The sequence below is a fragment of the Cebus imitator genome, unplaced genomic scaffold (genome assembly GCF_001604975.1).
Source record: "Cebus imitator isolate Cc_AM_T3 unplaced genomic scaffold, Cebus_imitator-1.0 Scaffold18, whole genome shotgun sequence".
Lineage (NCBI taxonomy): Eukaryota > Metazoa > Chordata > Mammalia > Primates > Cebidae > Cebus > Cebus imitator.
The window spans coordinates 6,766,097-6,791,038 of record NW_016107333.1 but is presented as its reverse complement, the minus strand read 5'-3'; the positions used below and the strand labels follow the sequence as shown (position 1 = coordinate 6,791,038).

The following is a 24,942-nucleotide window of genomic DNA, read 5'->3' as shown; positions in this document are numbered from 1 at the left end:
CCTACCCTATCACAGCCGGTCACATGACACTTAGGTTCCTTTCCTTGAAATCCTTTATCCTTTATCCATTTTTTTCTTTTCTTTTTTTGAGATGGAGTCTCACTCTGTCACCCAGGCTGGAGTGCAATGGCACCATGAGGTGAAGGTTTAAGCAATTCTCCTGCCTCAATCTCCCAACTACAGGCATGCACCACTACACCCAGCTAATTTTGTATTTTTAGTAGAGACAGGGTTTCGCCATGTTGGCCAGGCTGGTCTCGAACTCCTGACCTCAGGTGATCCACCCACCTTGGCCTCCTAAAGTGCTGGGATTACAGGCTTGAGCCACCACACCCAGCTTATCCATTTTCTTTTATAGACACACATTCATCTCATAGCCTACTTTTTCTCTGAAAATGTATTTTGAATGCTGCTGACGGCAAGGATAGCTCATGCAGCGGATGTTTCTTACGGTGCAATTCTCCAGTCCCCTGCGGCTGGGCGTTTAGGTGATTGAGTTTTTTAATACTTATCAGCACTGAAGACATTCATTTTCCCACTCTGCAGGTTACAAGATTGAGGCTTAGTGATGTCGGAGGGCCCCACAGCTAGTGAGTGAGGAAGCCAAAAATGTGAATATGATGGCTTTTTTTTTTTTTTTTTTAAAACCCTGTGTTTGTGTGCGAGAGCCATGGCTGTGGCGGGGGTGAGAGTGGGTACGGAGATGCCAGCTTGGGCACGCCACGTATTAGAAGTGAGGATGACAACTGGGTGCCACAGATTTTGCAGGAGGGGACTGGAGCCAAGCCACAAACTTTTCTTTTTTAGGAGATGGGTTCTTGTTGTGGGTGTGGCCTCTGACCATCCGGGGAGCTGGCTGAGGCTGGGGATCTGGGAAAGCTCCCTGAAGGGAGGTGGCCTGGGGACCAGGGGTTCAGTTCTCAGTCCTTCCAGGATGGACTGGCTTGAGGGTGGCTTTTCAAGCTTGTTCTCTGTCCCCAGCCACTGGGCATCCTGTCTATCCTGGAGGAGGAATGCATGTTCCCCAAAGCCTCGGATGCCAGCTTCCGCGCCAAGCTCTATGACAACCACGCGGGGAAGTCACCCAATTTCCAGCAGCCTCGGCCTGACAAGAAGCGCAAGTACCAGGCCCACTTCGAAGTGGTCCACTACGCGGGTGTGGTAGGTCCTTGCTGGAACCCCAGCCCTCAGCCAGGCTCCTCCCTCCCTGTCCCGGGTCCCCCACCTGGGCTCAGCACCTGTCCGGTCTCTCCAGGTGCCTTACAGCATCGTGGGCTGGCTGGAGAAAAACAAGGATCCCTTGAACGAGACAGTGGTCCCCATCTTTCAGAAGTCACAGAATAGGCTCCTGGCTACTCTGTATGAGAACTATGCTGGCTCCTGCTCCAGTGAGTACCAAGGGACAGCATCACTGCTCTGATGGGGGTCACAGAGCGACATTCCCTTGAGTGACCCGACCCCTCGTCTCTACTAGCCGAGCCCCCCAAGTCTGGGGTGAAAGAGAAGCGTAAGAAGGCAGCATCATTCCAGACGGTGTCCCAGCTGCACAAGGTGAGGCCCTATCTGAGCCCTGAGTAGCCCCTCATTCTCAGCAGCCTCCGGCCCTGTCCTTCACCCCCTGCCCTGTCCCCTGCGCCTTGGGCGGGCGGCCGTTAAGACTTGCAGTGATGTTTAACTCCTCTCCACGTGAACATCACAGCAAGTCTGTGCTGCTTCCCGTCCCTACGCTGCCTGGGCAGGGTTTGGGGGCAAGGGGTGGGAGCCCCCGGCCTCTGGGAGGGACAGGGATTTGGAAGGGGAGTGAAGACTTTGGTGGTGGTGATGGGAGACCCTTCAGGGGTCTCCAGGGCAAGAGCAAAAGAGCGAACGTGCAGGGCACACAGCCCCTGCTCCCGTCTTGGTCCTGACCACTGCGGCATCCAATTCTGGTTCTCTGCCCCTTTGTGCCTTTCCCTCACTCTTCCCCACCGCCAGGAGAACCTCAACAAGTTGATGACCAACCTGCGGGCCACACAGCCCCACTTCGTCCGCTGCATTGTCCCCAACGAGAACAAGACCCCAGGTAGTCACCCAGGGCTGGCCTGGTTAGGGGCCAGGGGCTATGAGGGGAAGGCGAAGGGCAGAGGCCATGAGGCCAAGTAGATCTTTCCCCTTGCCTTGCAGGGTCTGCACTGCTTTTCTCTGGGGCCTGCAGTTGTGTCTGTCGACCTCTGACCTTTTCCCCTTTCACATCCAGGGGTCATGGATGCCTTCTTGGTGCTACACCAGCTGCGTTGCAATGGGGTCCTGGAGGGAATCCGGATCTGCCGCCAAGGCTTCCCCAATAGGCTGCTCTACACTGACTTCCGGCAGCGGTTAGTACCCCCTTTTCCCTGCTCCAGATGGAGGCCTGGCGGGGTGGGCAGGACACACACATCAGAGCCCAACAGACAGATGGTCCCCTCTCTGGAGGGGAAAGCAAGGACTGTGGGGGTTCTGGCCAGGCATCCCAGCAAGAGACCGGGGTGGTGCAGACCTGGCCTGGGACTTGGGGAGAAGTGAACAGGCTTGGAGCAAATACTGGAGGTGGAGCCAACAGACCTCGCTGATGAGCTGGACACGGGATTCCAAATGCAGAAAAGACAAGAGTGTCTTCTGTTTGGGTGTGAGCAGCGAGGAGCGGGTGGTAGATTTACTGATACAAAGACAGGGTTTTTTGATGTGGGGGAGACGTGAAGAGACAGTGGTTTGAGCTCTGTCTTAAGCATGTCAGGTTTGAAATGTCCCCAGCAGGTATCCTAGAGAAGTTGTTGGGGAGACTGATCAGTCTGGAGCTCAGGGCAGCGGGCAGAAAGGGTGCAGATTTAGGAGCTGAATGAGAAGCGTGTGGACGAGGCTTCGTGAGATGCGTGGCGTAGGGCGAGCACCCGGGCAGTGCTTTCAGCCTCTCCCGTTCCCTTGATAGGCAACAGGCATCCATTGTTCCTTCTCCCTCCAGAAGTCTCGGTACCATCCTCGCTATCCTTTATAAAGGGAGGTTCATACAGATACTGTACACACACGCACATGGTGCTGTGAGCTTGTTTTTTCCTGTAACAGCCTGGCCTGGAGCTCGTTCCTTATCCACAGGCCTGCATCATTGTCTGTTTTTTGTGGCTGTGAAACATCCCACAGTCTTGTCGACTGCATGCTTTGTTTAATGAGTCCCCCTCGCAAGAGGCCTTTTGTGTTTCTGGCTTTGCTTTCACGTGTGGCTACCACCCACCCGACGCACACAGCTCTGTGCACGTGTGCCTGCTTAGAAGTGGTCAGACTAGGAGCCCTGGCTCTTTTGCATTAGCATTCCCTCCCAAATGTTTCTTCAGTGATAGGGCATAGCATGGCACCTGTTAATATTTTTTGCCTTTAAAAAAATTATAAAAACAGCACATGCCTTCTGTAAAAGTCCTCTTTAAAAACTTACTGAACGCATTTAAATCCCCCCAAGGTGGTTTTTTTTTTTTTGAGCCAGGTCTCGCCCAGGCTGGAGTAGTGGCGTGATCTTGGCTTACCCCAGCCTTCGCCCTCCTGGGCTCAAATGATTCTCCAGCCTCAGCCTCCTGAGCAGCTGGGATTACAGGTGCCCACCACCACGCCCCACTAATTTTTGTGTTTTTAGTAGAGACGGGGTTTCACCATGTTGCCCAGGCTGGTCTTGAACTACTGGGCTCAAGCGATCCACCTTCCTCAGCCTCCCAAAGTGTTGAGATTACAAGCGTGAGCCACCACCCTCGTCCAGCCCCTTAAGGATTTTAAGCAGAGTATCCCTAGAGTCCCAGAGTGGTGACACATCCCTGGCCCCCTTGTTTGGTGTGAGCCCTGCTGGAACCTCTGCACCAGCTTTGGAGAGGCCTAGGAACAAGTTCCCTGCTACCCGCACCAACCTCCTGGGTCCCTGACTTCCCTACTCTCAGTGGCCTGTGCCCCCCACCCAGCTCTCTCCTCACCAGCTCTGCCCTACCCTCCCAGGTATCGCATCCTGAACCCCAGTGCCATCCCGGACGACACCTTCATGGATAGCAGGAAGGCCACAGAGAAGCTGCTGAGCTCCCTGGACTTGGACCACGCCCAGTACCAGTTCGGCCACACCAAGGTTGGGGCACTGTGGGATGAGGGCTGGCCCTGGTTCTGGGAGTCACACTGGGCAGGGTTCATGCAGAAGTCTGGGGGTTACCCTGGCTGTCCCCCTCTCTACTCCCAGGTGTTCTTCAAGGCTGGGCTTCTAGGTGTTCTGGAAGAGCTCCGTGACCAGCGTCTGGCCAAGGTGCTGACGCTGCTGCAGGCGCGGAGCCGTGGCCGCCTCATGCGCCTTGAGTACCAGCACCTGCTGGGAGGCAGGTGGGTGTGGGAAGGAGGCTGGGGACAGGGCAGGGGTGCGGCCCCTGCTCCTCGGCTCCCAGACCCACTGGCTCTCCCAGCCTGACCTGTGCCCTGTAGTCAGATCAGCCCCTGTGGCTGGTTGGGGCAAAGTTCTGTTCTATGTCTCCCAGGCTCTATTTCCTCACCTCAAAAATTGGGGTAGGGTCCTTGCCTCTCTGTTCCAGGCCATCATAGTGTGGCCCGGAGAGGTACTAATGGCACCCAGTGTCTCAGACTTGCGTGTGCGCCCATGGGCAATATGCTTCCTTTGTGTCATCCTGGTTGAAGCACTGAAGTCCCGAGATAGGCACTGTGATAGTCTCCGTTCGGCAAAGGGATGCTCGCGTCACAGAGAGCTAGGCCAGCTGGTGAGCGTCTGCTGGGATGCCAGCCCAGGCCACTGCCCCCAGAGCCCCATGGCTTAACAGCCCTGGTGGCTTCAGGCACTTGCAGGGCCACCAGGACAGAGGGGGCTCATGAGCCCCTTCATTGCAGGTGGGCCTGTGGGACTGTAGGCCTCCCTCAAACCCACCTATAGAGGCATTAGGAGCTACTAGGAAGGCGAAAGAAGTGAACTGTACCACGTGTCACCGCCTGTGCTGGTGACAGGCAGCACTGAGCCAGCTCCACAGCCCAGCTGTCCTTCCCTAGGGACGCGCTGTTCACCATCCAGTGGAACATCCGTGCCTTTAATGCCGTCAAGAACTGGTCATGGATGAAGCTCTTTTTCAAGATGAAACCGCTACTGCGCTCGGCGCAGGCGGAGGAGGAGCTGGCCGCCCTGCGGGCAGAGCTGCGGGGTTTGCGAGGGGCGCTGGCTGCGGCCGAAGCCAAGCGCCAGGAGCTGGAGGAGACGCAAGTCAGCGTCACCCAGGAGAAGAACGACCTGGCCCTGCAGCTGCAGGCTGTGAGTTGGGGTTCCCTTGTGACCTGGCATCCCTGGTCCCCTGAGGACCCCTGGCTGCTCTGAGAGACACTACAGCCAGATCCATGGGGCTCCGGCCTTACGTCTCCCTGTTCCAAAGGTGCCATGAGATGAGGCCTCCATGTTCCCAGCCTCCTACCCCAAGGCCTCATCTGGCCACGGTCCTAGTGCTGTCCCCCGTGCCACCTTGGCCTCCTAACGCTGCAGAGGAACCCCTGCTCCAGCTCTCCCCTCCTGCCGTCCCTGAAACCAAATAGACCCATGCTCTCTTCTCTGGTGGAGGGCCATGGGGACTCGGGTGGTAGGTAAGAGGGTGATAGGCAGAGGGCACAAGTCAAGAGTCTGGAATCTCCGCAGGTCCACAAAGCAAACTTTCCTGTCTTTGGCACACGGCTTTGTGTATCACTTGTGTCCCAGGCTCAGGCTAGTGTAGGAGGAACATTGGTGGGAAGACACAGATGGCCCTGTGGTCATAAAACTCACCCGCTAGTGCAGGAGGCTGTGACACAGCCCGTGCAGTGAGGAAATGGTGGGGAAAGGATACCTGAGCCCTTCCAGAGATTGCCTCCAGGAGCCCCTCTGTGGCTGGGCAGAGGCTGCTGCTGCCCACCCTGCCCCACAGAAGGCCTCAGCCCAACAGAGGGGGAGTGGGCAGCAGGCTTCTCTCTCAGAACCCTTGTTTGGGCCTCACTCTGGGTCGCCCCCTACATGTCTAATGTTCCCCTCTTGATGCTCTGGGGTGTCCCTCTCCCTGAGCTTTTGCCCCTCCATACCTGAGCCTCCAGGGCCACGAGCAGGTCAAGGCTTTCCTGGGTCCTCAGAGCCCAGCAGAGATGGGCTTCAACCCTTTGCATGGACAAACACATGAAGTTTCCTCTCCAGGGCCTGGCCTGGGGTCCCTCTGCTGGTTTACCTGGCCCTGCCCCAACCCGGCTCCACTCCATGTCCCCTCCAGGAACAGGACAACCTGGCGGATGCTGAGGAGCGCTGCCACCTGCTGATCAAGTCCAAGGTGCAGCTGGAGGGGAAGGTGAAGGAACTGAGTGAGCGGCTGGAGGATGAGGAGGAGGTGAATGCCGACCTGGCCGCCCGCCGGCGCAAGCTGGAGGATGAGTGCACGGAGCTCAAGAAGGACATTGATGACCTGGAGCTGACGCTGGCCAAAGCTGAGAAGGAGAAACAAGCCACCGAGAACAAGGTGTGGGGAAGGGCCCTGAGCCATGTGGCTGCAGGTCCCACCCCTGTCCCGCTAAGCCTCTGCTCTGTGGCCTTGCGCATGTCACTGCCTCTCTTGGGCCTCAACTTCCTTATCTGTCAAGTAGGATTAGCTGCACTTACCCCATTAGGTGGGTGGTGATTTGGTGTGTGACTGGCCTTTCCTGAGCACACTGCGACTGGTCCTTGCACACAGCAGGTGTTTAGCACATGCTAGCAATCCTCATCTGTCCTGGAGTGCAAGTCCCTTGAGGACAGGAACTCCATGTCCCCAGCTCTGCATCCTGCAGGTGACTTCTGACCTTGAGCCCTCATGATGGCCCCAGTGGTTCCCAGTGCTGGAGGAGTGACTCCATTATACAAGAGGGAAAGTGAGGCGGGGGGAGGAGGCTCAGGTTCTCCCAGGTGCTCACTGAGGAAGCCAGGACTAGGAAGTGGCTGCCCTGAACATCTGCTAATACTGCACGTGGCTGGCATCTGTGGCTCTCTTGCGGGGCCTGGCATGGTGCTGAGCACTGTATGTGCATCTGCTCGTGAATCCTCGGTATAGCCCGTGAGGAGGGTCCCTCAGGCAGAAGCAGTGTAGGCATGGACTCAAGTGACTTGCCAGAGTCCCATAGCTGGAAGGGGCGCTTGCTCTGACCTGGTGTGGTGGCCACTCAGAGTGCGGGGAAGGACGTCCGTCCCCATGGTGACCCTGGCCCTGGCACAGGTGAAGAACCTGACAGAAGAGATGGCTGCACTGGACGAGTCAGTGGCCCGGCTGACCAAGGAGAAGAAGGCATTGCAGGAGGCCCACCAGCAGGCCCTGGGCGACCTGCAGGCTGAGGAGGACCGCGTGAGTGCACTGACCAAGGCCAAGATCCGGCTGGAGCAGCAGGTGGAGGACGTAAGTCAGCACCACCCCGAGACTGGTAGTGGGGCCAGGGTGCTGGCTGGCCTGGGCCATGGCTGAGCCCTGCTCTGCCTGCTCTGCAGCTGGAATGCTCCCTAGAGCAGGAGAAGAAGCTGCGCATGGACACGGAGCGGGCCAAGCGCAAGCTGGAGGGTGACCTGAAGCTGACGCAGGAGTCAGTGGCCGATGCTGCCCAAGACAAGCAGCAGCTGGAGGAGAAGCTCAAGAAGTAGGTGTGGCGGGGGCAGCGGAGGGGCCTTCTGAGCCTGCACCCACTCCTTGGTGCCTTCTGGATTCTTGTGGGTCCCGTGGCATTGCAGAGGTTAAGGATGGGGTTGAGAGATGGGGGCACTGAGGTGCAGGGGTAGCATCTTGCCCTCCCTGGACTGAGGGCCCTAGCCAGGGTCCAGGGCTGAGGCTACAGAGCCCAGTGCAGCAAGTGCATGGGGGTGAGGTCCCTTAGGGCCTGCGCTGGCTCACCCACCGTGTGGCTCCCAGGAAGGACTCTGAGCTGAGCCAGCTGAGCCTGCGGGTGGAAGACGAGCAGCTCCTGGGGGCCCAGCTGCAGAAGAAGATCAAGGAGCTGCAGGTACACGGGGGTCTGGCGAGTGATGCCTGGGGTCAGAGGCCCACAGTGGTGACAGCCACCCTGCATGCCCACCCCAGGCGCGGGCGGAGGAGCTGGAAGAGGAGCTGGAGGCAGAGCGGGCAGCCCGGGCTCGTGTGGAGAAGCAGCGCGCGGAGGCGGCACGGGAGCTGGAGGAGCTGAGCGAGCGGCTGGAGGAGGCGGGCGGTGCATCTGCGGGGCAGCGTGAGGGCTGCCGCAAGCGCGAGGCAGAGCTAGGGCGGCTTCGGCGGGAGCTGGAGGAGGCAGCGCTGAGGCACGAGGCCACGGTGGCGGCGCTGCGGCGCAAGCAAGCAGAGGGCGCCACGGAACTGGGTGAGCAGGTGGACAGCCTGCAGCGGGTGCGGCAGAAGCTGGAGAAGGAGAAGAGCGAGCTGCGCATGGAGGTGGACGACCTGGCTGCCAACGTGGAGACTCTGACCCGCGCCAAGGTGTCTGTGCCTTCCTGAGCCCATACCCACCCTGACTTTAAACCAGTCCCGACCCCAGCAGCCAATACTGTCTTCATACCAGCCTCCACCTGGTACCTGATCCTGAGCCCTGACCTGTTAACCTGGCACCCAACCCCTATTTCTCAGCCTCCTACCAGTCCTGACCTTAAGCCCTGACTCCCTGTGACCCCAGCCCTTGACTTGTGAACTCTGACCTAATACCTGTCCTCTCTTCCTGTTTTGAACCCCAGCACCCTAACCTTGACCCCTGACCTTTCTACCATGCAATCCTGACCACTGACCTCTGACCACTGTCCCCAGCTGACTCCACAGCTACTATCTCAACTCTCACCCTGGCCCATTGGCCCTGTCAGTTTTAATGCTCAGCAGAATCCCTTTTCTTGACTTTGAACTTGGGGCTCTGCTCTCCCTTTGATTCCTGGGCCCACATCTAGCTTACCAGTTTCTGATCCCAGATCCCAGTCTCTGACTGGCAGATCCAGATCCTGCCCTCTGATGCACAAACTTGTTCCGATGTCTGACCCCTGACCCCTGACCCCTAACCCGGGATCTCAGGCCAGTGCAGAGAAGCTGTGCCGGACCCATGAGGATCAGCTTAGTGAGGCCAAGATCAAGGTGGAGGAGCTGCAGCGGCAGCTGGCAGACGCAAGCACGCAGCGTGGGCGGCTACAGACGGAAAGTGGTGAGGCCAGGGGCTCAGCTGGCCATACTGGACAGGGCTCTGGTGCAGCCCTCACCGGCCTGAACTGCCTGCTTGCCTCTTCACCTGCAGGGGAGCTGAGTCGCCTGCTGGAGGAGAAGGAATGTCTCATCAGCCAACTGAGCCGTGGGAAGGCCTTGGCCGCTCAAAGCCTGGAGGAGTTGCGGCGGCAGCTAGAGGAGGAGAGCAAGGTGGGCTGGCGCTGGTGACCATGGAGTATGCAGGTGGGCACCGGGGCCACTGGGCTGGACCAACGCTGAGGTCACTGATGTCCCTGCAGGCCAAGAATGCCCTGGCCCATGCAGTGCAGGCTTTACGGCACGACTGTGACCTCCTGCGGGAGCAGCACGAGGAGGAGGCTGAGGCCCAGGCTGAGCTGCAGCGGCTGCTGTCCAAGGCCAATGCCGAGGTGGCCCAGTGGAGGAGCAAGTACGAAGCAGATGCCATCCAGAGGACCGAGGAGCTGGAGGAGGCCAAGTGAGTGCTTTGCTGGCCAGGCCACTGCTGCGCAGAGCTTTACGCGTGCACCTCTGAGCCCCACTGAGGGTGGGAAAAGGGAGCTGTTGGGCTGTTCTCCCTCCCTCCATGGTCCACACCTTGTTTCCTTCCATGGCCTAGAAAGAAGCTGGCACTACGGCTGCAGGAGGCAGAGGAGGGCGTGGAGGCTGCCAACGCCAAGTGCTCGTCGCTGGAGAAGGCCAAGCTTCGGCTGCAGACAGAGTCAGAGGATGTGACCCTGGAGCTGGAGCGGGCAACCTCAGCGGCCGCTGCCCTGGACAAGAAGCAGCGGCACCTAGAGCGGGCACTGGAGGAACGGCGGCGGCAGGAGGAGGAGATGCAGCAGGAGCTGGAGGCAGCACAGAGGGAGGCCCGTGGCCTGGGCACCGAGCTCTTCCGGCTGCGGCACAGCCATGAGGAGGCACTTGAGGCCCTGGAGACACTCAAGCGGGAGAACAAGAACCTGCAGGGTAGGACCTGCTGCATGCCAGGACCAGGGTGCTGCCCTGGGGTTGGAGCACCTCAGAGTCATGGGGTGCCCTGGTGGGGACACCCTGTAATCAGGGGTGGAGTGACTTGGGCGGGAGTACAAGCCATGGGGGTGGCCCCTCAGCACCCTGTTCACTGCAGAGGAGATCAGCGACCTCACGGACCAGGTGAGTCTCAGTGGGAAGACCATCCAGGAACTGGAGAAAGCCAAGAAGGCGCTGGAAGGTGAGAAGAGCGAGATCCAGGCTGCACTGGAGGAGGCAGAGGTCAGGGGCTGGCCGCAGGGGTGGGTGGACGCTGACCTGCTGCTCCTTGGCTGCACCCCCACCCCAGCCTGACTGCTCTGTGTCTACAGGGGGCCCTGGAGCTGGAGGAGACCAAGACGCTGCGGATCCAGCTGGAGCTCTCCCAGGTCAAAGCGGAAGTGGACCGGAAGCTGGCAGAGAAAGACGAGGAGTGCACTAACCTGAGGTGTGTTCATCCTCCTCCCATCCCTGCCTCCCGAGAGCAGTAGGGAAGGGAAGCAGTGTGTACTCTGCTCTCTCTACCCTGTCCCTCCCGCGTGACTTTCTCAGGTCCGGGTTGCCGTCTACACTCTAGAGGTGAACCTCAGAGACACTAAAGGACTTGCCCAAGGTCACACCGTGGGGGTGGAGCCAGAGTTAGTCCACCTGTCTGCCTAGGCCTCACTCTTGTCCATGAACTTGCTCTGATGGGCCACAGGCAGTCACAAGGGGCTTTAAACTGGGGCGGGATGACTCACTTGTTCTCAAAATGGGTTCCTGGCCCCAGTAGTCCTTGGGCATTTGTATGGACAATTGTGTCCTCATAGGAACTCCTCTCATGCCACCCTCCTCACATAGGCGCAACCACCAGCGGGCCGTGGAGTCCCTGCAGGCTTCCCTGGATGCAGAGACACGGGCCCGCAATGAGGCGCTGCGGCTCAAGAAGAAGATGGAGGGTGACCTCAACGACCTGGAGCTGCAGCTGGGCCATGCCACCCGCCAGGCCACGGAGGCCCAGGCTGCCACACGGCTGATGCAGGCACAGCTCAAGGAGGAGCAGGCAGGGCGGGATGAGGAGCAGCGGCTGGCGGCTGAGCTCCGCGAGCAGTCACAGGCTCTGGAGCGCCGGGCCGCGCTGCTGGCGGCGGAGCTGGAGGAGCTGCGGGCTGCCCTGGAACAGGGCGAGCGCAGCCGGCGGCTGGCAGAGCAGGAGCTGCTGGAGGCCACCGAGCGCCTCAACCTCCTGCATTCGCAGGTGGGGACAGGAGTCCCTGGGGACAGAGCAGGTGCAGGCCTGCGGGCGGGCTCTGAGACTCCGCTTCCCCTCAGAACACAGGCCTCCTGAACCAGAAGAAAAAGCTGGAGGCGGACTTGGCCCAGCTGAGCGGGGAGGTGGAGGAGGCTGCACAGGAGAGGCGGGAGGCTGAGGAGAAGGCCAAAAAGGCCATCACTGACGTAAGGCTGGGCCAGGGTTGTGGGGCGCCTGGGGCAGAACGCAGAGGGACTTCCCTGAGGCTGGTCCCCACAGGCGGCCATGATGGCCGAGGAGCTGAAGAAGGAGCAGGACACGAGTGCACACCTGGAGCGGATGAAGAAGACGCTGGAGCAGACAGTGCGCGAGCTCCAGGCCCGCCTTGAGGAGACGGAACAGGCCGCCCTCCGTGGCGGGAAGAAGCAGGTGCAGAAGCTGGAGGCCAAGGTGTGTGAGGACCCTCCAGTCCTGGGCCCAGCAGGGTGGGTAGCCCGGGGATGGACTTGGCATCAGGCCCTCCCTCTGCCTACAGGTGCGGGAGCTGGAGGTCGAGCTCGACGCAGAGCAGAAGAAGCACGCTGAGGCCCTTAAGGGCGTGCGCAAGCATGAGCGCCGTGTGAAGGAGCTCGCATACCAGGTGGGTGACGGTCTCCCTGGGGAGGGGCCCTGGAGCTGGCCCAGTGTAAGCAAACCCTGAGTCCCCCTTGCCTGCCCAGGCTGAGGAGGACAGGAAGAACCTGGCTCGCATGCAGGACCTGGTGGACAAGCTGCAGAGCAAGGTCAAGAGCTACAAGCGCCAGTTCGAGGAGGCGGTGAGTGCGTTGGGGTCTGGACACCTGGACCCAGCACCCCTCAGCATGCCCAGGCTGATGCCACCCCAGTTTTGCCCCAGGGTCTGTGGCCAGGTGAGCCGTCAGCAGCTGCTCCACCTCCCAGCTCAGTGACCGAGAGGGAAGAGAGAAGCTTCTGACAGCTCTGGGGAGACCACACCCCACGTGCTTTCCCCTGGCCAAAGCTGGCCTCTTGGGCGGGGCAGGCACATCGTGATGTTGGTGCGTCCCAACATCCTTATTCCTGCTGTGGTATTGGTGAGGATGGACAGTGCCAGTAGGAACAGAGTTGAGGACCAGGAGGAGCCACCTCCCTTCTGGGGATGGGGCGGGACCAGAGTAAGCATCTCAGTCACCGAAGAGGAGCCAAGGCCCTGTGTGTGCCCCCAGGAGCAGCAGGCCAACACCAATCTGGCCAAGTATCGCAAGGCCCAGCATGAGCTGGACGATGCGGAGGAGCGGGCAGATATGGCAGAAACCCAGGCCAACAAGCTGCGGGCACGGACCCGGGATGCTCTGGGCCCCAAGGTGAGCGGTGGTGGGGGCACTGCCCTCGGTGCAGGGCAGGGTGTGGGGGATGACAGGTCGTACTGCTCACTCAGCCATCCCTCTCCCCTCAGCACAAGGAGTGACGGCCTAAGCCCGTGGGCTCTGAAGAGGGATGTCTGCTGTCATGCCTCCGGCCGAGGCCACCTGCCGCGATCCTGCCATCTCTGCGTTCCCTCTGCTTCCCTCCCTGAATAAATGCCACAGCTGCAACCAGTTTCCTTCTCATTCTTTGGGGTTCAGGAGGGGAAAAAGTCCTAGGGACAAAAGCCAGGTCCACAGCAATCATTTAAAATAAAGTTATTTAATAGTCTCCATTTAATTGGTTTATTTGCTGTTAATTGGCAACACAAGGAAGAGCCCCATGTCCAGGCTCAGGCAGGAGCTGCTGCCCTGTGCCCCAAGGGATGGAGGGAAAGGCCCCTCCACTTCTGTGAGAACCCCCTGGGATGAACACAGCGGCCAATGAGCAAACAACCAGAGGAGCTAAAGGAAAATGAGGCAGGAAGGGCAGAGGGGCAGGCTTGGGGGAAGGCAGCATTCTCTGGTAACCCCCACCCCTGCCCAGGGCTCAGAAGCCTTTGCCTGGGTCTAAAGGCCAGGGATAAGGGAGGCTTGGCTCACAGACGAGGGGGGGGTCACCCATATCTTCCTCCCCATCCCGGGACTGACAGCCAAGTAACCAGGCAGGAGCTCAGACAGAGCTAATGTTAAAAGTCCTCTTACCACTGTGTGGGCCTGGACCCCATGGTTCTGAAGGAAAGGTGGGCATGGTACCCCATCCTCATTATGGGGACTGAGGCTCTCCAATGACCTGGGGCCCTGAGACCCAGGGGGACCAAGGGCTTCTAGGACTTCCCTCCCACCAAGCCTGTACCCAAAGACCTGGGGCAGGCAGAGAGCAGCAGGGAGGCACGGGAACAGGGCAGGGTGTGTGGCATTGTACCCACGCTCACCCACACTGGCCCAAGCTCACTCCTCAGTGAAATCCCTGTCTATGTCCATGTAGGGCTCCTCGATGTAGCTAACGAGGGCAGAGGGTGACTGGCGGTCCGGGTTCAACAGGATGGACACTGTCTCCTTCCAATATGAGAAGCTGATGCAGGAGCTCTGGGCAAAGAGGGAGGGGCTGAGGGGCGCCTGGAAGACCCAGGTCAAGCCCAGCACCGGGACACCCCTCTGAGAGGCCCCAGGTCCCACCCATCACCGCCTGGAGGGGCGAGGCACTCACGTTCTCTAGGCAGGTGCTGTCCTTGTCCTTGTGCAGGTAGTGCTGCTGCCAGAAGCGCAACAAGTTGTGGAAGTTGTTGAGCAGGAAGCCGGGGTACTTCTTGCTGTGCTCCATCCGCTGCAGCAGCCGCAGGTACAGGGGCAGCCGTTCTTTCCGTCGGGCCAACATCAGGATCACTAGGCTGGTGTTGAGGCAGCTGACGTTCTCCTGCAAGGCCATAGGCCCGCCAGGTCAGGGGCTGGTGGTAGCCCCAGGGGCCCTCAGTGAACCTGGGCAGCCACCAGGCAAGCAGGAGAGTGGCCCCAGGCCTCGGGCCACCCACGGAACTCTTCCCCACACAGATGTGAGACAGGACTGGGGGAAGGGGGCCCCAGCACCTGGCCTGAGCACCTTCCTGTTCGGCACACCCACCTCCCACCCTACCTGAGGGCAATGTATCCCAGTCCAGACCTCGGCTGAAGCATCACTTCCTCCGAAAGGTCCATCCCCAGGCAGGGCTGGGTCCATGAGTTAGGGGCGGTCAACCCCCTTCAGAAGTGCCATTCAGCACTAGCCTGTGCACCTTGGTGGGTAAGAGTTCTGCCCCACTCACCATGCACTCCCCACGGAGGGGGGCCTTACCTCAATATGGAACCAAAGACCACCTCTAAAAGGTGCTAGCATCACCCCCACTTTAGAAGAGGGGTGAGGCTCAGAGAAGGAAAGGCTGCATGACTGTTTGGTGAGGGAGCTGGGCAGCCTCAGGTCCTATTCCAAAGCTCAGCATGGCAGGAGGGGTGAGGGACATGGACATGGGGGAGGTGGGGAGAGCGCTGGCCTGGGAGTCAGCCTGGACCTGAAGGGACTTGCTAGCCCTCCTTAGGCCCCGTCCATTCTATGGGGCACCGATTCCCCTGAGGACACACCTCGCAAGACCTGGGTCCCCGGAGAGGCACTTCTGGAGTGAGGGTGGGGGACAGAAACCTGCTGGACTCCAGGACCAAAGAACTGGTTTCTGATCAACCTTCCCCGCTGGGACCTCTCACCTGGGTCAGCGTCTGCACATGGATGATGTTGATGAGGCGGAAGAGGAAGGACATCTGCGTGGGCACCTGGGCTATGTAGGCGAGCAGGCGGCACTCGGACAGGACCTCGGCAACTGCGGAGGGAGGTGAGGGTATGCAGCAGGTCAGGCTCAGGCTCAGTGGCTGGGCCGCCCAGGCCTCTAGTCAAGCCCCGCTTGGGTCCTGACTCTTAAGGCTGGGTGCTCATCATCAAAACAGCTGCAATGAAAGCTGACTGCCGCAGGAAGAGGAACCTCCATCTGTCCTGCCACCAGGCAAAGCCCATGTTCTCAGAGCCCCCAGGAGTGCCCCACATCTCATCCTCCAGAACCAAGCTCAGGGCAGCTCTCCCTCAGCCCTCCCCGACCTGGCTCCAGGCTCCCTCTATATCACACACAGGAGAGTTTCATTCTCAGGAAGATGAATCCATCATGCTACATTAAGAAAAACAATGGAAAAGTTCAAATCCTCCTGCAGAGCTCCTGGCGCAACTGGTTTTCCACACCAGCTCTCGGGTAAGTCTGGCCCAGGGCTGAGACCACAAGGCACAGGTTCTGCTCCGTCCACTAGCATCGGAGCAACTGCTTCCCACACAATCGGGAGGTGGGGCAACAGCTAAAGGTACCAAACTCTGTGTGGCTGTTCCCCTGAAACAGACCCTCTGGGGCAGAAAAAGGAGGCAAACAGCTAAATTACCAACCAGGATACTTCTTGTTATCAATGACGGTGACGGTGATAAGGAACAAGTGCTTGACTTTTTTTTTTTTTTTTGCGGGGGAGTCACAAACCCTCAAGAGAATCTGCTGGATGCCACAGGCCCTCTCCTAGGAAAAAAAGCACCCACATGCACATACACATGGAAGTGCGTGGGCAAGTCCAGGTGAGTTCAGACGCTCACTGCACCACAGGGCACTGAGGATGAAGGAGCCAATTCATCATGCCAGGCAACACCAGCCCGGAACAGGAAGGTCTTTTTCTGGTTTGTTTTTTGCATTTTGCTAGCAACAATGGTTTTTACCTTATTAAAGTGTTGTACCTGCTCATTAAAGGAAGCACGAACAACAGTGAAACGTCAAAGCAGCAAGGCGAATTGCCCTGGGAGCCACTACCTTGAGACGAGGCTGGCCACATGGGCGTCTGGTGCAGGCCCTCAGTCATTCTTGTCTCCCTGCTGGAGACAGGGTGTCTGATGCCAGCACTCTCACCCTGTGTGACTCGCACTGACAGCCTGGCTTTCATGTACCTTTCATATCCACCTGGTTTTCAAATCGGTCCAGAGACAGAGTGACACAGCGCACCAGCATGTTGGAGTCCACCAGGGAACTGTTGATCTGCTTCAGGAACACCTGGAACTGCAGCAGAAACCAAGCTCATGGTGGGCGGTGGGCTGCTGCCAGCGATGGCCACGGCCCGGGGGGACAGTCACTGCAAGGGGCATGAGTGACCTCCACCAGCCCTACTGCTTCAGATAGGAAGACAGAGGCTGAGACAAGCTTCGGGACCTGCCTCACTACTCCGGTACTAAAGGCACCCCTCGGAGTTCAGCACAGATCCGACACTCTGGCCAGTGGTTTCACACTGAAGGGTGCTAGACTCCACTAATTTTACTTCTGATCTTACTTCAGTCAGCCTGAACTGGGTTTCTGTCACACACACCCAGTAAGCCTAACACACTGGGGCCAGTTCCTCCCTCCAGCAGCTCCCACCGTGGCACCCATCATGCTACATCACAGCAGGGGCACAACCCACCCATTCCCACCTTCAATCTCTACCCACAAGCAGCACCGGTTTTCATCCCTGCATTCCCAGGGTCTAGCACAGTGCCAGGTAGAGCAGGTTCTGATGAATGTCTGCCAAAGACTGCCCCTTCTCCCCTGTAGTCTCTGATTTAAAACCTGTGCCTGAAGACTGGCAGACCGGGACTCCCAGAAAACTTCTGGACAATGCAGCACACTCCACAGAGCCCTGGGTTAACATTACCTTTGCATCAGTGTTGATGTATTTATTGAATCTCTTGAATGCATCAACATTGAACTTCATCAGCTCCCCCAGGAGGTCAAAGTAACTCTGGAGTACATCCCTTGACTTGCACTCGCTGTCCACAATGCAGTAAAGGATGTGCTGGGTGAGGAGAGAGAGGGTGAAGCTGGGTGAGGAGGGAGAAAGTGAAGCTGCGAAAATATTGAGTTTTCATCCTGGTTCCGTCACCAGGATGCTGGCTCAAAGCAAATGCGTGCTCTGAGCTCCATGCCAGGCCCTGGGGCAGCTGCCCCCACCCACCACCACCCCCCTAAGGCCTGGCATGGAGCTCAGAGCACGCATTTACTTTGAGTCAGCATCCTGGTGAGGGAACCTGCAACCCTGTCTAGATTACTGTCTGAGGACGCTGGTAGCTCCAAGGACAGGATCAGGCCTGACAGACCTCACCAGGAAGCGGGGCAGACTGGGAATGTGGCACAATCTCTCCCCTGCTCAGGGCATACAGCTGAAGCCTGTGACCTGTTCTGTGGTCACCAAGATGGCAGGAAGCTCAGTTGCCAGGTGAGGGGAGCTGCTGTCACCAGGTCTAACATGGGCCACTGCCTACGCACTGAGGTCATTCAAGTAAATGAAGGACAGAATTTAAAAGCTAAGGACACATTCTGACCCCATGGCTTGTGTTTATTTATTTATTTATATTTTTTTGGAGACAGAGTTTCGCTCTTGTTACCCAGGCTGGAGTGCAATGGCGCGATCTCGGCTCACCGCAACCTCCGCCTCCTGGGTTCAGGCAATTCTCCTGCCTCAGCCTCCTGAGTAGCTGGGATTACAGGCACGCGCCACCATGCCCAGCTAATTTTTTGTATTTTTAGTAGAGACAGGGTTTCCAGGATGGTCTCAATCTCTTGACCTTGTGATCCACCTGCCTCGGCCTCCCAAAGTGCTGGGATTACAGGCGTGAGCCACCGCGCCCGGCCCGGTTTGTGTTTATGAAGTTGTTTAAATAAAGTTAATACCAAAATAGTGAGTTTTCATCAAGAGAATAAATGCAATTTAACTCCTTTATAAAAAGTTTTCTACATTTTCTTGATGTTACACTGGTTTGGATCAATTCTTTTCCACATGGATTTTATAATTCATGGGTCAGTTTCCTGTCCATATTAAAAAAAATTGTTTTAAAGACTAATGATAACTTTGGCCATTTTGCTCTAAGTTTTACTTTTTCTGAAGACCATTATTCAATAAAGGAAAATTAACTTTTACTATCAAGATATCCTCAGAGTCAAAATGCCTTGCTGGGTAACTAAGCTCTCACCCTCCTGCATGGCCTGGCCACCTCCCAAATCTGTCAGCCCTTAAACACCCACGGGAAACCCACAGTTGGAAACCCAGGGCAAACACTAGGGCAGCCTGCACTGGCATTTACAAGTCGAAAGATTTGGTCTGCTCCTGATGAACTGTTTGGGGGTCAGGACGGACAGCAGTGCATGGGCTGGGAAGATGGAACCCAAGACCCTGGCTCCTCCAGACCATACCTCCAGGAGGCCCCGCTTCAGCAGGAACATCTGGTCTGCATAGGAAGTGGTCCCTCGGAGGAAACTCTCCACAGCCCGAGCTTGCCAAAACCTGCAAACCAAATACTGGCTTAGGTGGCTAAGGCTACCCTCTTCTGGCTCATGTTCAATTCCCCAAGGGGTTGGGACGTTTGTTGCCTTTTCATGTACTCAACAGACATTTACTGAACATCTACCAAGCATTGGGCTTCATCCTGGGCCCGGGGACACAGCAGTGGCCCCATGCTCACAGAAGTGCCAGCTCAGTGGAGAAGCCTATCTGGGTCTGTCTGGAAGGGGCTGTGTCACAGAGAAGGTGCCTTCTGGGACAGAAGGGCTGGCTTCTGCAAGTCCCACAAGAAAACAGACTCTAGGCTTTGCCCTTCCAGAAGAATGGGAGGATGTGCAACTGAGGGGCCAGGAATGTGTGAGGGAAGCTGACAGATACGTGCAGACTGGCCACTGGGCTCACAGACGATGGGCTGGCCTAGAGGAGTGATGGCTAATGCTGACCGAAGGACCCAGAGGGCACAGCAGGGATTCATGACAGGGAGTTTGGACAGGGCACCGAAGTGACAAAGGCCCATGTAGGCATGAAGCCTCTGGACAGCTCACGCTCAGTCCTGATGGAAGTCCCCCAGTCCACGGACCTCAAGCCTAATCTCAGATGTGTCTAAGGACCTCAGAGAAGGCCTCCCTGTACTCACGCTGCCCCTACCCCTAGCAGTGGAAGAGGCTTGCCTTTGTTCCTCCAGCTCCCAGGCCAACCCTGGCTCCATTCCTTTCTACACTGCATTGAAATAGCACAGCTCTAGGGAATTCACGGCAGGGCCCGCATCCTAGTTCTGTCCCACCCATGCAGCACCAGCACAGAATAGGTGCTTGGGGAATGCTCGCTCACTGTGGGCTGCAGCAGAAGCTCCCATATACCTGCCAGTCAACACAGGGCAAGATGGCAGTCAAACTATCTCTCTCCAGCAGAAACTGTGCTTCAGGAATGGACTCTGGTGACTAAAGGAGGTATTCCTAACCTCCTGAGAAACACCTCACTTGGGGCCCCGCAGAATTGGCAGGTACTTGTCCCCAGGCCCACCTGAAAGATGACTCTGCTGGCTCCTTCTTCATGACCTGCAGCAGACGAGTTAATAAGCCCCTCTTCCCATCACACACCAAACTCCTGAAATAGAAGAGAGAGACACTAGTGACAGATCCGAGGCTGCCAGGGGCTTATTATGTGTCCCCGGGCCCAGTGACCCAGCCCCAAGGCTTAGGTGGTGAAAAACTATAGGGACATTTCCAAGTCTGCAGGATGCCTCTCTGTACCAGCTGGGTCCGGAGCCCAGGAGACCCCTGAATTACAACCACAAATGCACTCCCACCACATCTCAGACCAGCTTTCCCTCCCAGGCCAGAAACATATCCACAGTCAGACATGGCCCAGAACTGCCAGAGGAGGGCTGTTTATACCAAAAGTGCATTGAAACAGTCCACGACAGTCTGCCAAATGGGGCAAAGACTGTGCCAAGAGGGTGGGGCCCAGCGTACTCCCTGCCCGAGGTTCACTTTCAACTGGCCTTGGGCAAGTGCCCACAACTCCAGGCCTCAGCCTCCCAGTCTATGAAGCAAAGGCAAGAGATGAAGAAATAACTCAGGCCCCATCATGGGGGAAGGAAGAGGGCCAAGCAGGCAGGAGTCTGGGCCCTTCAAATAGAGTAGCTCTACTGTGATCCACTACAGACATAACGGCAGGACTAGGGATGATTTTATTTGAATGAAGCGTTCTGCTGCCTTAGAAAAAAAGGTTGGGGGGTAAGGAGTGGTGGCTCACACCTGTAATTCCAGGACTCTGGGAGGCTCACTTGAGGCCAGAAGTTCGAGACCAGCCTGGGCAACACAGTGAGACCCCATCTCTACAAAAAAAAAAAAGTAAAAACACTAGCTGGGCATGGTGGCCCACACTTGTAGTCCCAGCTACTTGGAAGGCTGAGGAAGGAGGATCACTTGAGCCCAGAAGTTTGTAGCTGCAGAGAGCTATGATCACACCATTGCTCTGCAGCCTGAGGAACAGAGCAAGAACCTGTATCTAAAAAATGAAATAACAACAACAAAAAAATCAAAAAAGGTTGGGAAATTATAGCTGTTGTTGGATAAAATCCACTGTACTATGATGCCTGTGCTACTGGCCCCCGTTGCCTGGCTCTAGAAGGTGAGGTGAATCTAACCCAGGTAACACTGCCTAACAGTCGGCAGCAGGTAACAGGCTTCTGTCCGCCCTGCTTGGCTGCAGATGTCACCAGGCAAGAAAGGAGCACATCAGCTTTTGCAAAGGTGCTGAATGCACAATACAAGGGAGGGCAGTGCGGAGCACACATGACTTCTGGCAGGTGACCTCTCTGAGGCTCTGCTCCCTCACTGTAAAATGCAGGTACTGATGGGGCATTGCTCCCAGGGCTGCCGTGAGGCTCCAATGAGAAAATGCAGGTGACAGGAATACAATGCCTGGTACGTAAGAGCTACATGTGAGAGAGGACACGCATGCATGCCTGCCTGTGCTCACCTGTGAGCCCCCAGGGAACGTGGGCAGCCAGGACAGGCTGAGGGAAAAGCTGTACCGCCTGCACTCACCTGTCGGTGTTGAGGACAGCTTCCACCTCAGGGATGTTGGCCTTGAGAGAGATGGCACTGAGTTCGTTCAGCTCCTGGTTATTGAGTAACAGGTACTTGTTCCTGAAACAAAACGGGCTAGAGGTGGTAAAGGGCAGGAATTGAGGCTGCTGGGTCAGCACTGGGATACTGCAGGGTCTCCTGCCCACTTCCTGCGGAGAGAATCTGAGAAGCCACCAGGCACTTTCCTCCAGCACCTCTCACTCCAGCCAGCACTCGCAGGAGGGAACTCTGGGCTCTTAGGCTGTGGAATCTCTCCCTGCCCCCAACCCCCAACCTCTGCCTGCCATGTTCACTGACAAGGCCCCTTCTTCCTTCAGTAGCTCTGGGCCTTTCTCTTTGCCCACATTTCTGCTTGTTTTCCCAAAGGCACCAGCACCTCAACATGTCCAATCATACTCAAGCCTGGCCCTGCTGCAGCCGTCCCACCAGCCACCAGTCACACATCACATAGAGGCCTGGTCAACTGTTTGACACCCCCTGACACTGACACCCAGCTTGCCATCCAGGCCTGTCACTGCTGGGTCCTGTGCTCCCGGGACACTAGCTCCCTAAAAGGTATCCCACTGGAACTGAGTTATCACACAGGGTCCAAACTGATCCTCAGAATCTGGACTCTGATCCTGTCACTCCTGGTGAAAACACTTCCACAGCTTCTCACTGTGTTTAAAACATAGGCATTTTCTGGCTTAGGAGGGGGTTATATCCTGATAAACCCATCATATTTGAAAACACTGTTAAGTTGAAAACACATTTAGACCGGGCATGGTGGCTCACGCCTATAATCCCAGCACTTTGGAAAGCCAAGGTGGGCGGATCACAAGGTCAGGAGTTCGAGACCAGGGGACATGGTGAAACTCCGCTTCTACTAAAAACATAAAAAATTAGCTGGGCATAGTGGTGCATGCCTGTAATCCCCGCTACTCGGGAAGGTAAGGTAGGAGAATCACTTGAACATGGAAGGTGGAGGTCGCAGTGAGCCAAGATCACGCCACTGCATTCCAGCCTGGGAAACAGAACAAGACTCCGTCTTGGAAAACAACAACAAGAAAACCCATTTAATATAGCTAACCTACTGAACCTCATAGCTTAGCCCAGCCTACCTGGAATGTGCTCAGAACAATGACAGCCTACATTTGGTCATGATCACTGGCAACATGGCAGGCACAGTGCAGAGTACTGGCTGTCTATCTTGGTGACCACATAAACTGTGTATCATTAGCCCAGGAAAAGATCAAAATTCTACTTTTGTACCATTGTAAAGTTGAAAAACCCTAAGTGATGGACTGTCTGTATATAAAATCCAGGCCTGTGAATGTGACCCACAAATCCCTATGTAGCCCAGCCTAGTGCAAAGCCCACATCACTCCCATCTGCTGGCCACACTGGTCCTTTCTCACTCAGGGACTTCTGGCTAGAACATTCACCCTCTCACATGCCTGTTCATTCAATTCACTAGAAGCCGGCCCTTAGGTCTTGGTGCTAACAAGCCACTTCTACAGGAGAGAGTGCCTGAGTGTCCTCTGGCCAGTTCTGGACCCTGTCAAATGTCCTCTTACAGACCCCGCTCCTCTCTTCCTGGATACCATCTCCACTTGCCACTCATGCTCAGCAGTGGAATCCTCTGATAAATGATTGTCTCCGTTTCAGACCTTGCCCTTCATGAGAGCAGGGACCATGGCTGTTGGTATTCACCCTGACATTCCACAGAGTACTCAGATTGAAGAGTCTGATGAAAGTCAGAGACTTACTTCCTCAGGCAAAACTGTGCAGTTCCATAACATAAGTGGTGCCATTTTTCAGAAGGTCAACATACTTCCTGGAGCCCTTCTTTGGCTGTTAGCCAGAAAAATCCTCAAAGAGGACGGTTACATATGATGGAGGTGCCCTGGGCCACAACTGTCTCTAGGCATGTTCCGTTAGCTCCAATGCAAGTTAAAAATTTCAACCAACATTTAAAAATCAGGACCTTTCACAAAAATCTTCATTTCTGGCTTTCCTTGACAGAAAAAAATCAAAGTTATGCAACAGTGAGCCCAGTTTCCTGTGCACATGCAGCTAGCTGGAGCCGAGCTCATAAAATTCTGGCTCCCTAAGATGATGTCCCCACATCATCTCCCCAATGCCAAGGTCAAGGATCAGCTTCTAGCCAGCCTCTTCCTGCATGCCAGTCACTTCCTGCACTGTTTTCCTTACAGCAGAGAGTAATTTTCCTTGTACATTCTCCATTGAAGGTTAAAAAATAAATGAGGGCAGAAATGTATTTAAAGAAAAATGAAAGGGAGCACACATTCTTGTGGAGGGAAGAATCCCCCATCTGCTCAATAAACAGTCAGCTGGCTCTGCCTGTCTGAGGTTCCTGCTGGTCCTTGGGAATAGCCACGCTGTCCACTCTTGCTTCAGAGGGGCAGTTGGCTGAAAGATCCATTGATTCCAAAGGTAATAAGGGGCCAATGACTTTCATATTCACTTCTTGGGGTGGCTGCGAGGGTTAAAAGAAAGCTCAGAGGCAGTACCTGCCCTAAGGAAGGTTGGACAGATGGCAGCTCCTACTTCAGTGTCACACCTGCTAACACGGAGGGGACAGTGGGCTTCCACCACCTCCAGCGACGCCTCTCATACTGAGGCCAGGGACCAGACAAAAAGATCAAGGCCTTCAGAAGACAGCCCAGTGACTCTCCTTGCACACACTTGTACTTACTCATGGTGGTCGCTGAAGCTCTGAAGAAGCCTCAAAAACTGTATCTTCAAGGTGATGTCCTGAAACACATAAACAGCCTCAATGTTAAAACCACAGTCACAAGGCTCCAAAATAAAACAAGCAGACACTCTGGTGGGTGCCTGCTTCTCTGACCCTCCGGTCCTCAGGTACCATGAGGACTTTGCTTTAGTTAGAAAACCATCTGTTCACTTCCACATCTGATCAACAGTAGATTCAGCTAATGTGGCCCCCTTCCTGCTCAAAACATGCCAGCATGATCAATGAAAAATAAGGCTGAGCATGGTGGCTTACACCTGTAATCCCAGCACTTTGGGAGGCCGAGGTGGGCAGACTGCTTGAGGTCAGGAGCTTGAGATCAGCCTGGGCAACATGGAAAATCCTGTCTCTACTAAAAATACAAAAATCAGCCAGGCATGGTTACCATGCGTGCAATTCCGGCTACTTGGGAGGCTGAGGTGGGAGAATCAGTTGAACCTGGGAAGCAGGGGTTGCAGTAAGCGGAGATCGCACCACTGACTGCACGCCAGCCTGGGTGATGGAGACACTGTCTCAAAAAACAAAAACAAACAACTCCCCCCTAGCCCACTAACAAAAACAGGTGTGGGGAGGAGGTGGGGAAGTCTATAGGAATCAAAAATGAAGAAATGACTGAGGAGTTTGGAGTAGTGAGCCAAGGAGCTGATACGCAGCAGCTGTGGGCAGTGGTGAGGTGGAGACAACACTAAGGCTTGGGTTCTAATGCCCAGCAGGGACCAGACAGGGTCTCAAGTCCCTGTAAGGCCTGGGGAACAAGTATACTTGGTGAGAGAAGGGTTAGAAAGGCCTGACCCACCAGCCCAGGGAACTGGCAAAGAAGTCTGGCTCTGCCAGGGTGCTGCTGGCAGGTGAAGGGGGCCTTCCAAGAGCAGCAAAAACCCTGGGCTCACATACTAGGGCAGTA

At 56.4% G+C, this 24,942-nt stretch overlaps 2 protein-coding genes across 7 annotated transcripts in view; one reads left to right on the top strand and one right to left on the bottom strand.

Moving 5' to 3' along the window:
- The window catches only part of MYH7B (myosin heavy chain 7B), a 46,701-nt gene extending 33,575 nt beyond the window's left edge, over nucleotides 1–13,126 (top strand). For all 3 annotated transcript variants that reach the window (XM_037733077.1, XM_017513617.2, XM_037733085.1), the window contains 26 exons: nucleotides 982–1,161; nucleotides 1,256–1,388; nucleotides 1,475–1,551; nucleotides 1,975–2,062; nucleotides 2,237–2,354; nucleotides 3,988–4,111; nucleotides 4,220–4,356; nucleotides 5,029–5,284; nucleotides 6,258–6,500; nucleotides 7,230–7,406; nucleotides 7,496–7,641; nucleotides 7,911–8,001; nucleotides 8,079–8,468; nucleotides 9,045–9,171; nucleotides 9,262–9,380; nucleotides 9,470–9,666; nucleotides 9,808–10,157; nucleotides 10,318–10,442; nucleotides 10,532–10,647; nucleotides 11,040–11,436; nucleotides 11,511–11,636; nucleotides 11,710–11,880; nucleotides 11,966–12,070; nucleotides 12,150–12,245; nucleotides 12,654–12,791; nucleotides 12,884–13,126. In XM_037733077.1, the coding sequence (XP_037589005.1) occupies nucleotides 982–1,161; nucleotides 1,256–1,388; nucleotides 1,475–1,551; nucleotides 1,975–2,062; nucleotides 2,237–2,354; nucleotides 3,988–4,111; nucleotides 4,220–4,356; nucleotides 5,029–5,284; nucleotides 6,258–6,500; nucleotides 7,230–7,406; nucleotides 7,496–7,641; nucleotides 7,911–8,001; nucleotides 8,079–8,468; nucleotides 9,045–9,171; nucleotides 9,262–9,380; nucleotides 9,470–9,666; nucleotides 9,808–10,157; nucleotides 10,318–10,442; nucleotides 10,532–10,647; nucleotides 11,040–11,436; nucleotides 11,511–11,636; nucleotides 11,710–11,880; nucleotides 11,966–12,070; nucleotides 12,150–12,245; nucleotides 12,654–12,791; nucleotides 12,884–12,895 (4,239 nt within the window). In that variant the 3' untranslated portion in view covers nucleotides 12,896–13,126. The remainder of the gene's footprint in view (nucleotides 1–981; nucleotides 1,162–1,255; nucleotides 1,389–1,474; nucleotides 1,552–1,974; nucleotides 2,063–2,236; nucleotides 2,355–3,987; nucleotides 4,112–4,219; nucleotides 4,357–5,028; nucleotides 5,285–6,257; nucleotides 6,501–7,229; nucleotides 7,407–7,495; nucleotides 7,642–7,910; nucleotides 8,002–8,078; nucleotides 8,469–9,044; nucleotides 9,172–9,261; nucleotides 9,381–9,469; nucleotides 9,667–9,807; nucleotides 10,158–10,317; nucleotides 10,443–10,531; nucleotides 10,648–11,039; nucleotides 11,437–11,510; nucleotides 11,637–11,709; nucleotides 11,881–11,965; nucleotides 12,071–12,149; nucleotides 12,246–12,653; nucleotides 12,792–12,883) is intronic.
- LOC108292637 (transient receptor potential cation channel subfamily C member 4 associated protein) overlaps nucleotides 13,098–24,942 on the bottom strand; it is a 78,813-nt gene continuing 66,968 nt past the window's right edge. For 2 of the 4 annotated variants that reach the window (XM_017513643.2, XM_017513662.2), the window contains exons 11-19: nucleotides 23,982–24,040; nucleotides 21,242–21,343; nucleotides 19,710–19,793; nucleotides 18,599–18,689; nucleotides 17,064–17,204; nucleotides 16,327–16,435; nucleotides 15,066–15,178; nucleotides 14,041–14,247; nucleotides 13,098–13,919 (exon numbers count right to left, since the gene is read on the bottom strand). In XM_017513643.2, the coding sequence (XP_017369132.1) occupies nucleotides 13,782–13,919; nucleotides 14,041–14,247; nucleotides 15,066–15,178; nucleotides 16,327–16,435; nucleotides 17,064–17,204; nucleotides 18,599–18,689; nucleotides 19,710–19,793; nucleotides 21,242–21,343; nucleotides 23,982–24,040 (1,044 nt within the window). In that variant the 3' untranslated portion in view covers nucleotides 13,098–13,781. The remainder of the gene's footprint in view (nucleotides 13,920–14,040; nucleotides 14,248–15,065; nucleotides 15,179–16,326; nucleotides 16,436–17,063; nucleotides 17,205–18,598; nucleotides 18,690–19,709; nucleotides 19,794–21,241; nucleotides 21,344–23,981; nucleotides 24,041–24,942) is intronic. The other 2 variants (XM_037733092.1, XM_017513652.2) reach the window with 2 other exon arrangements.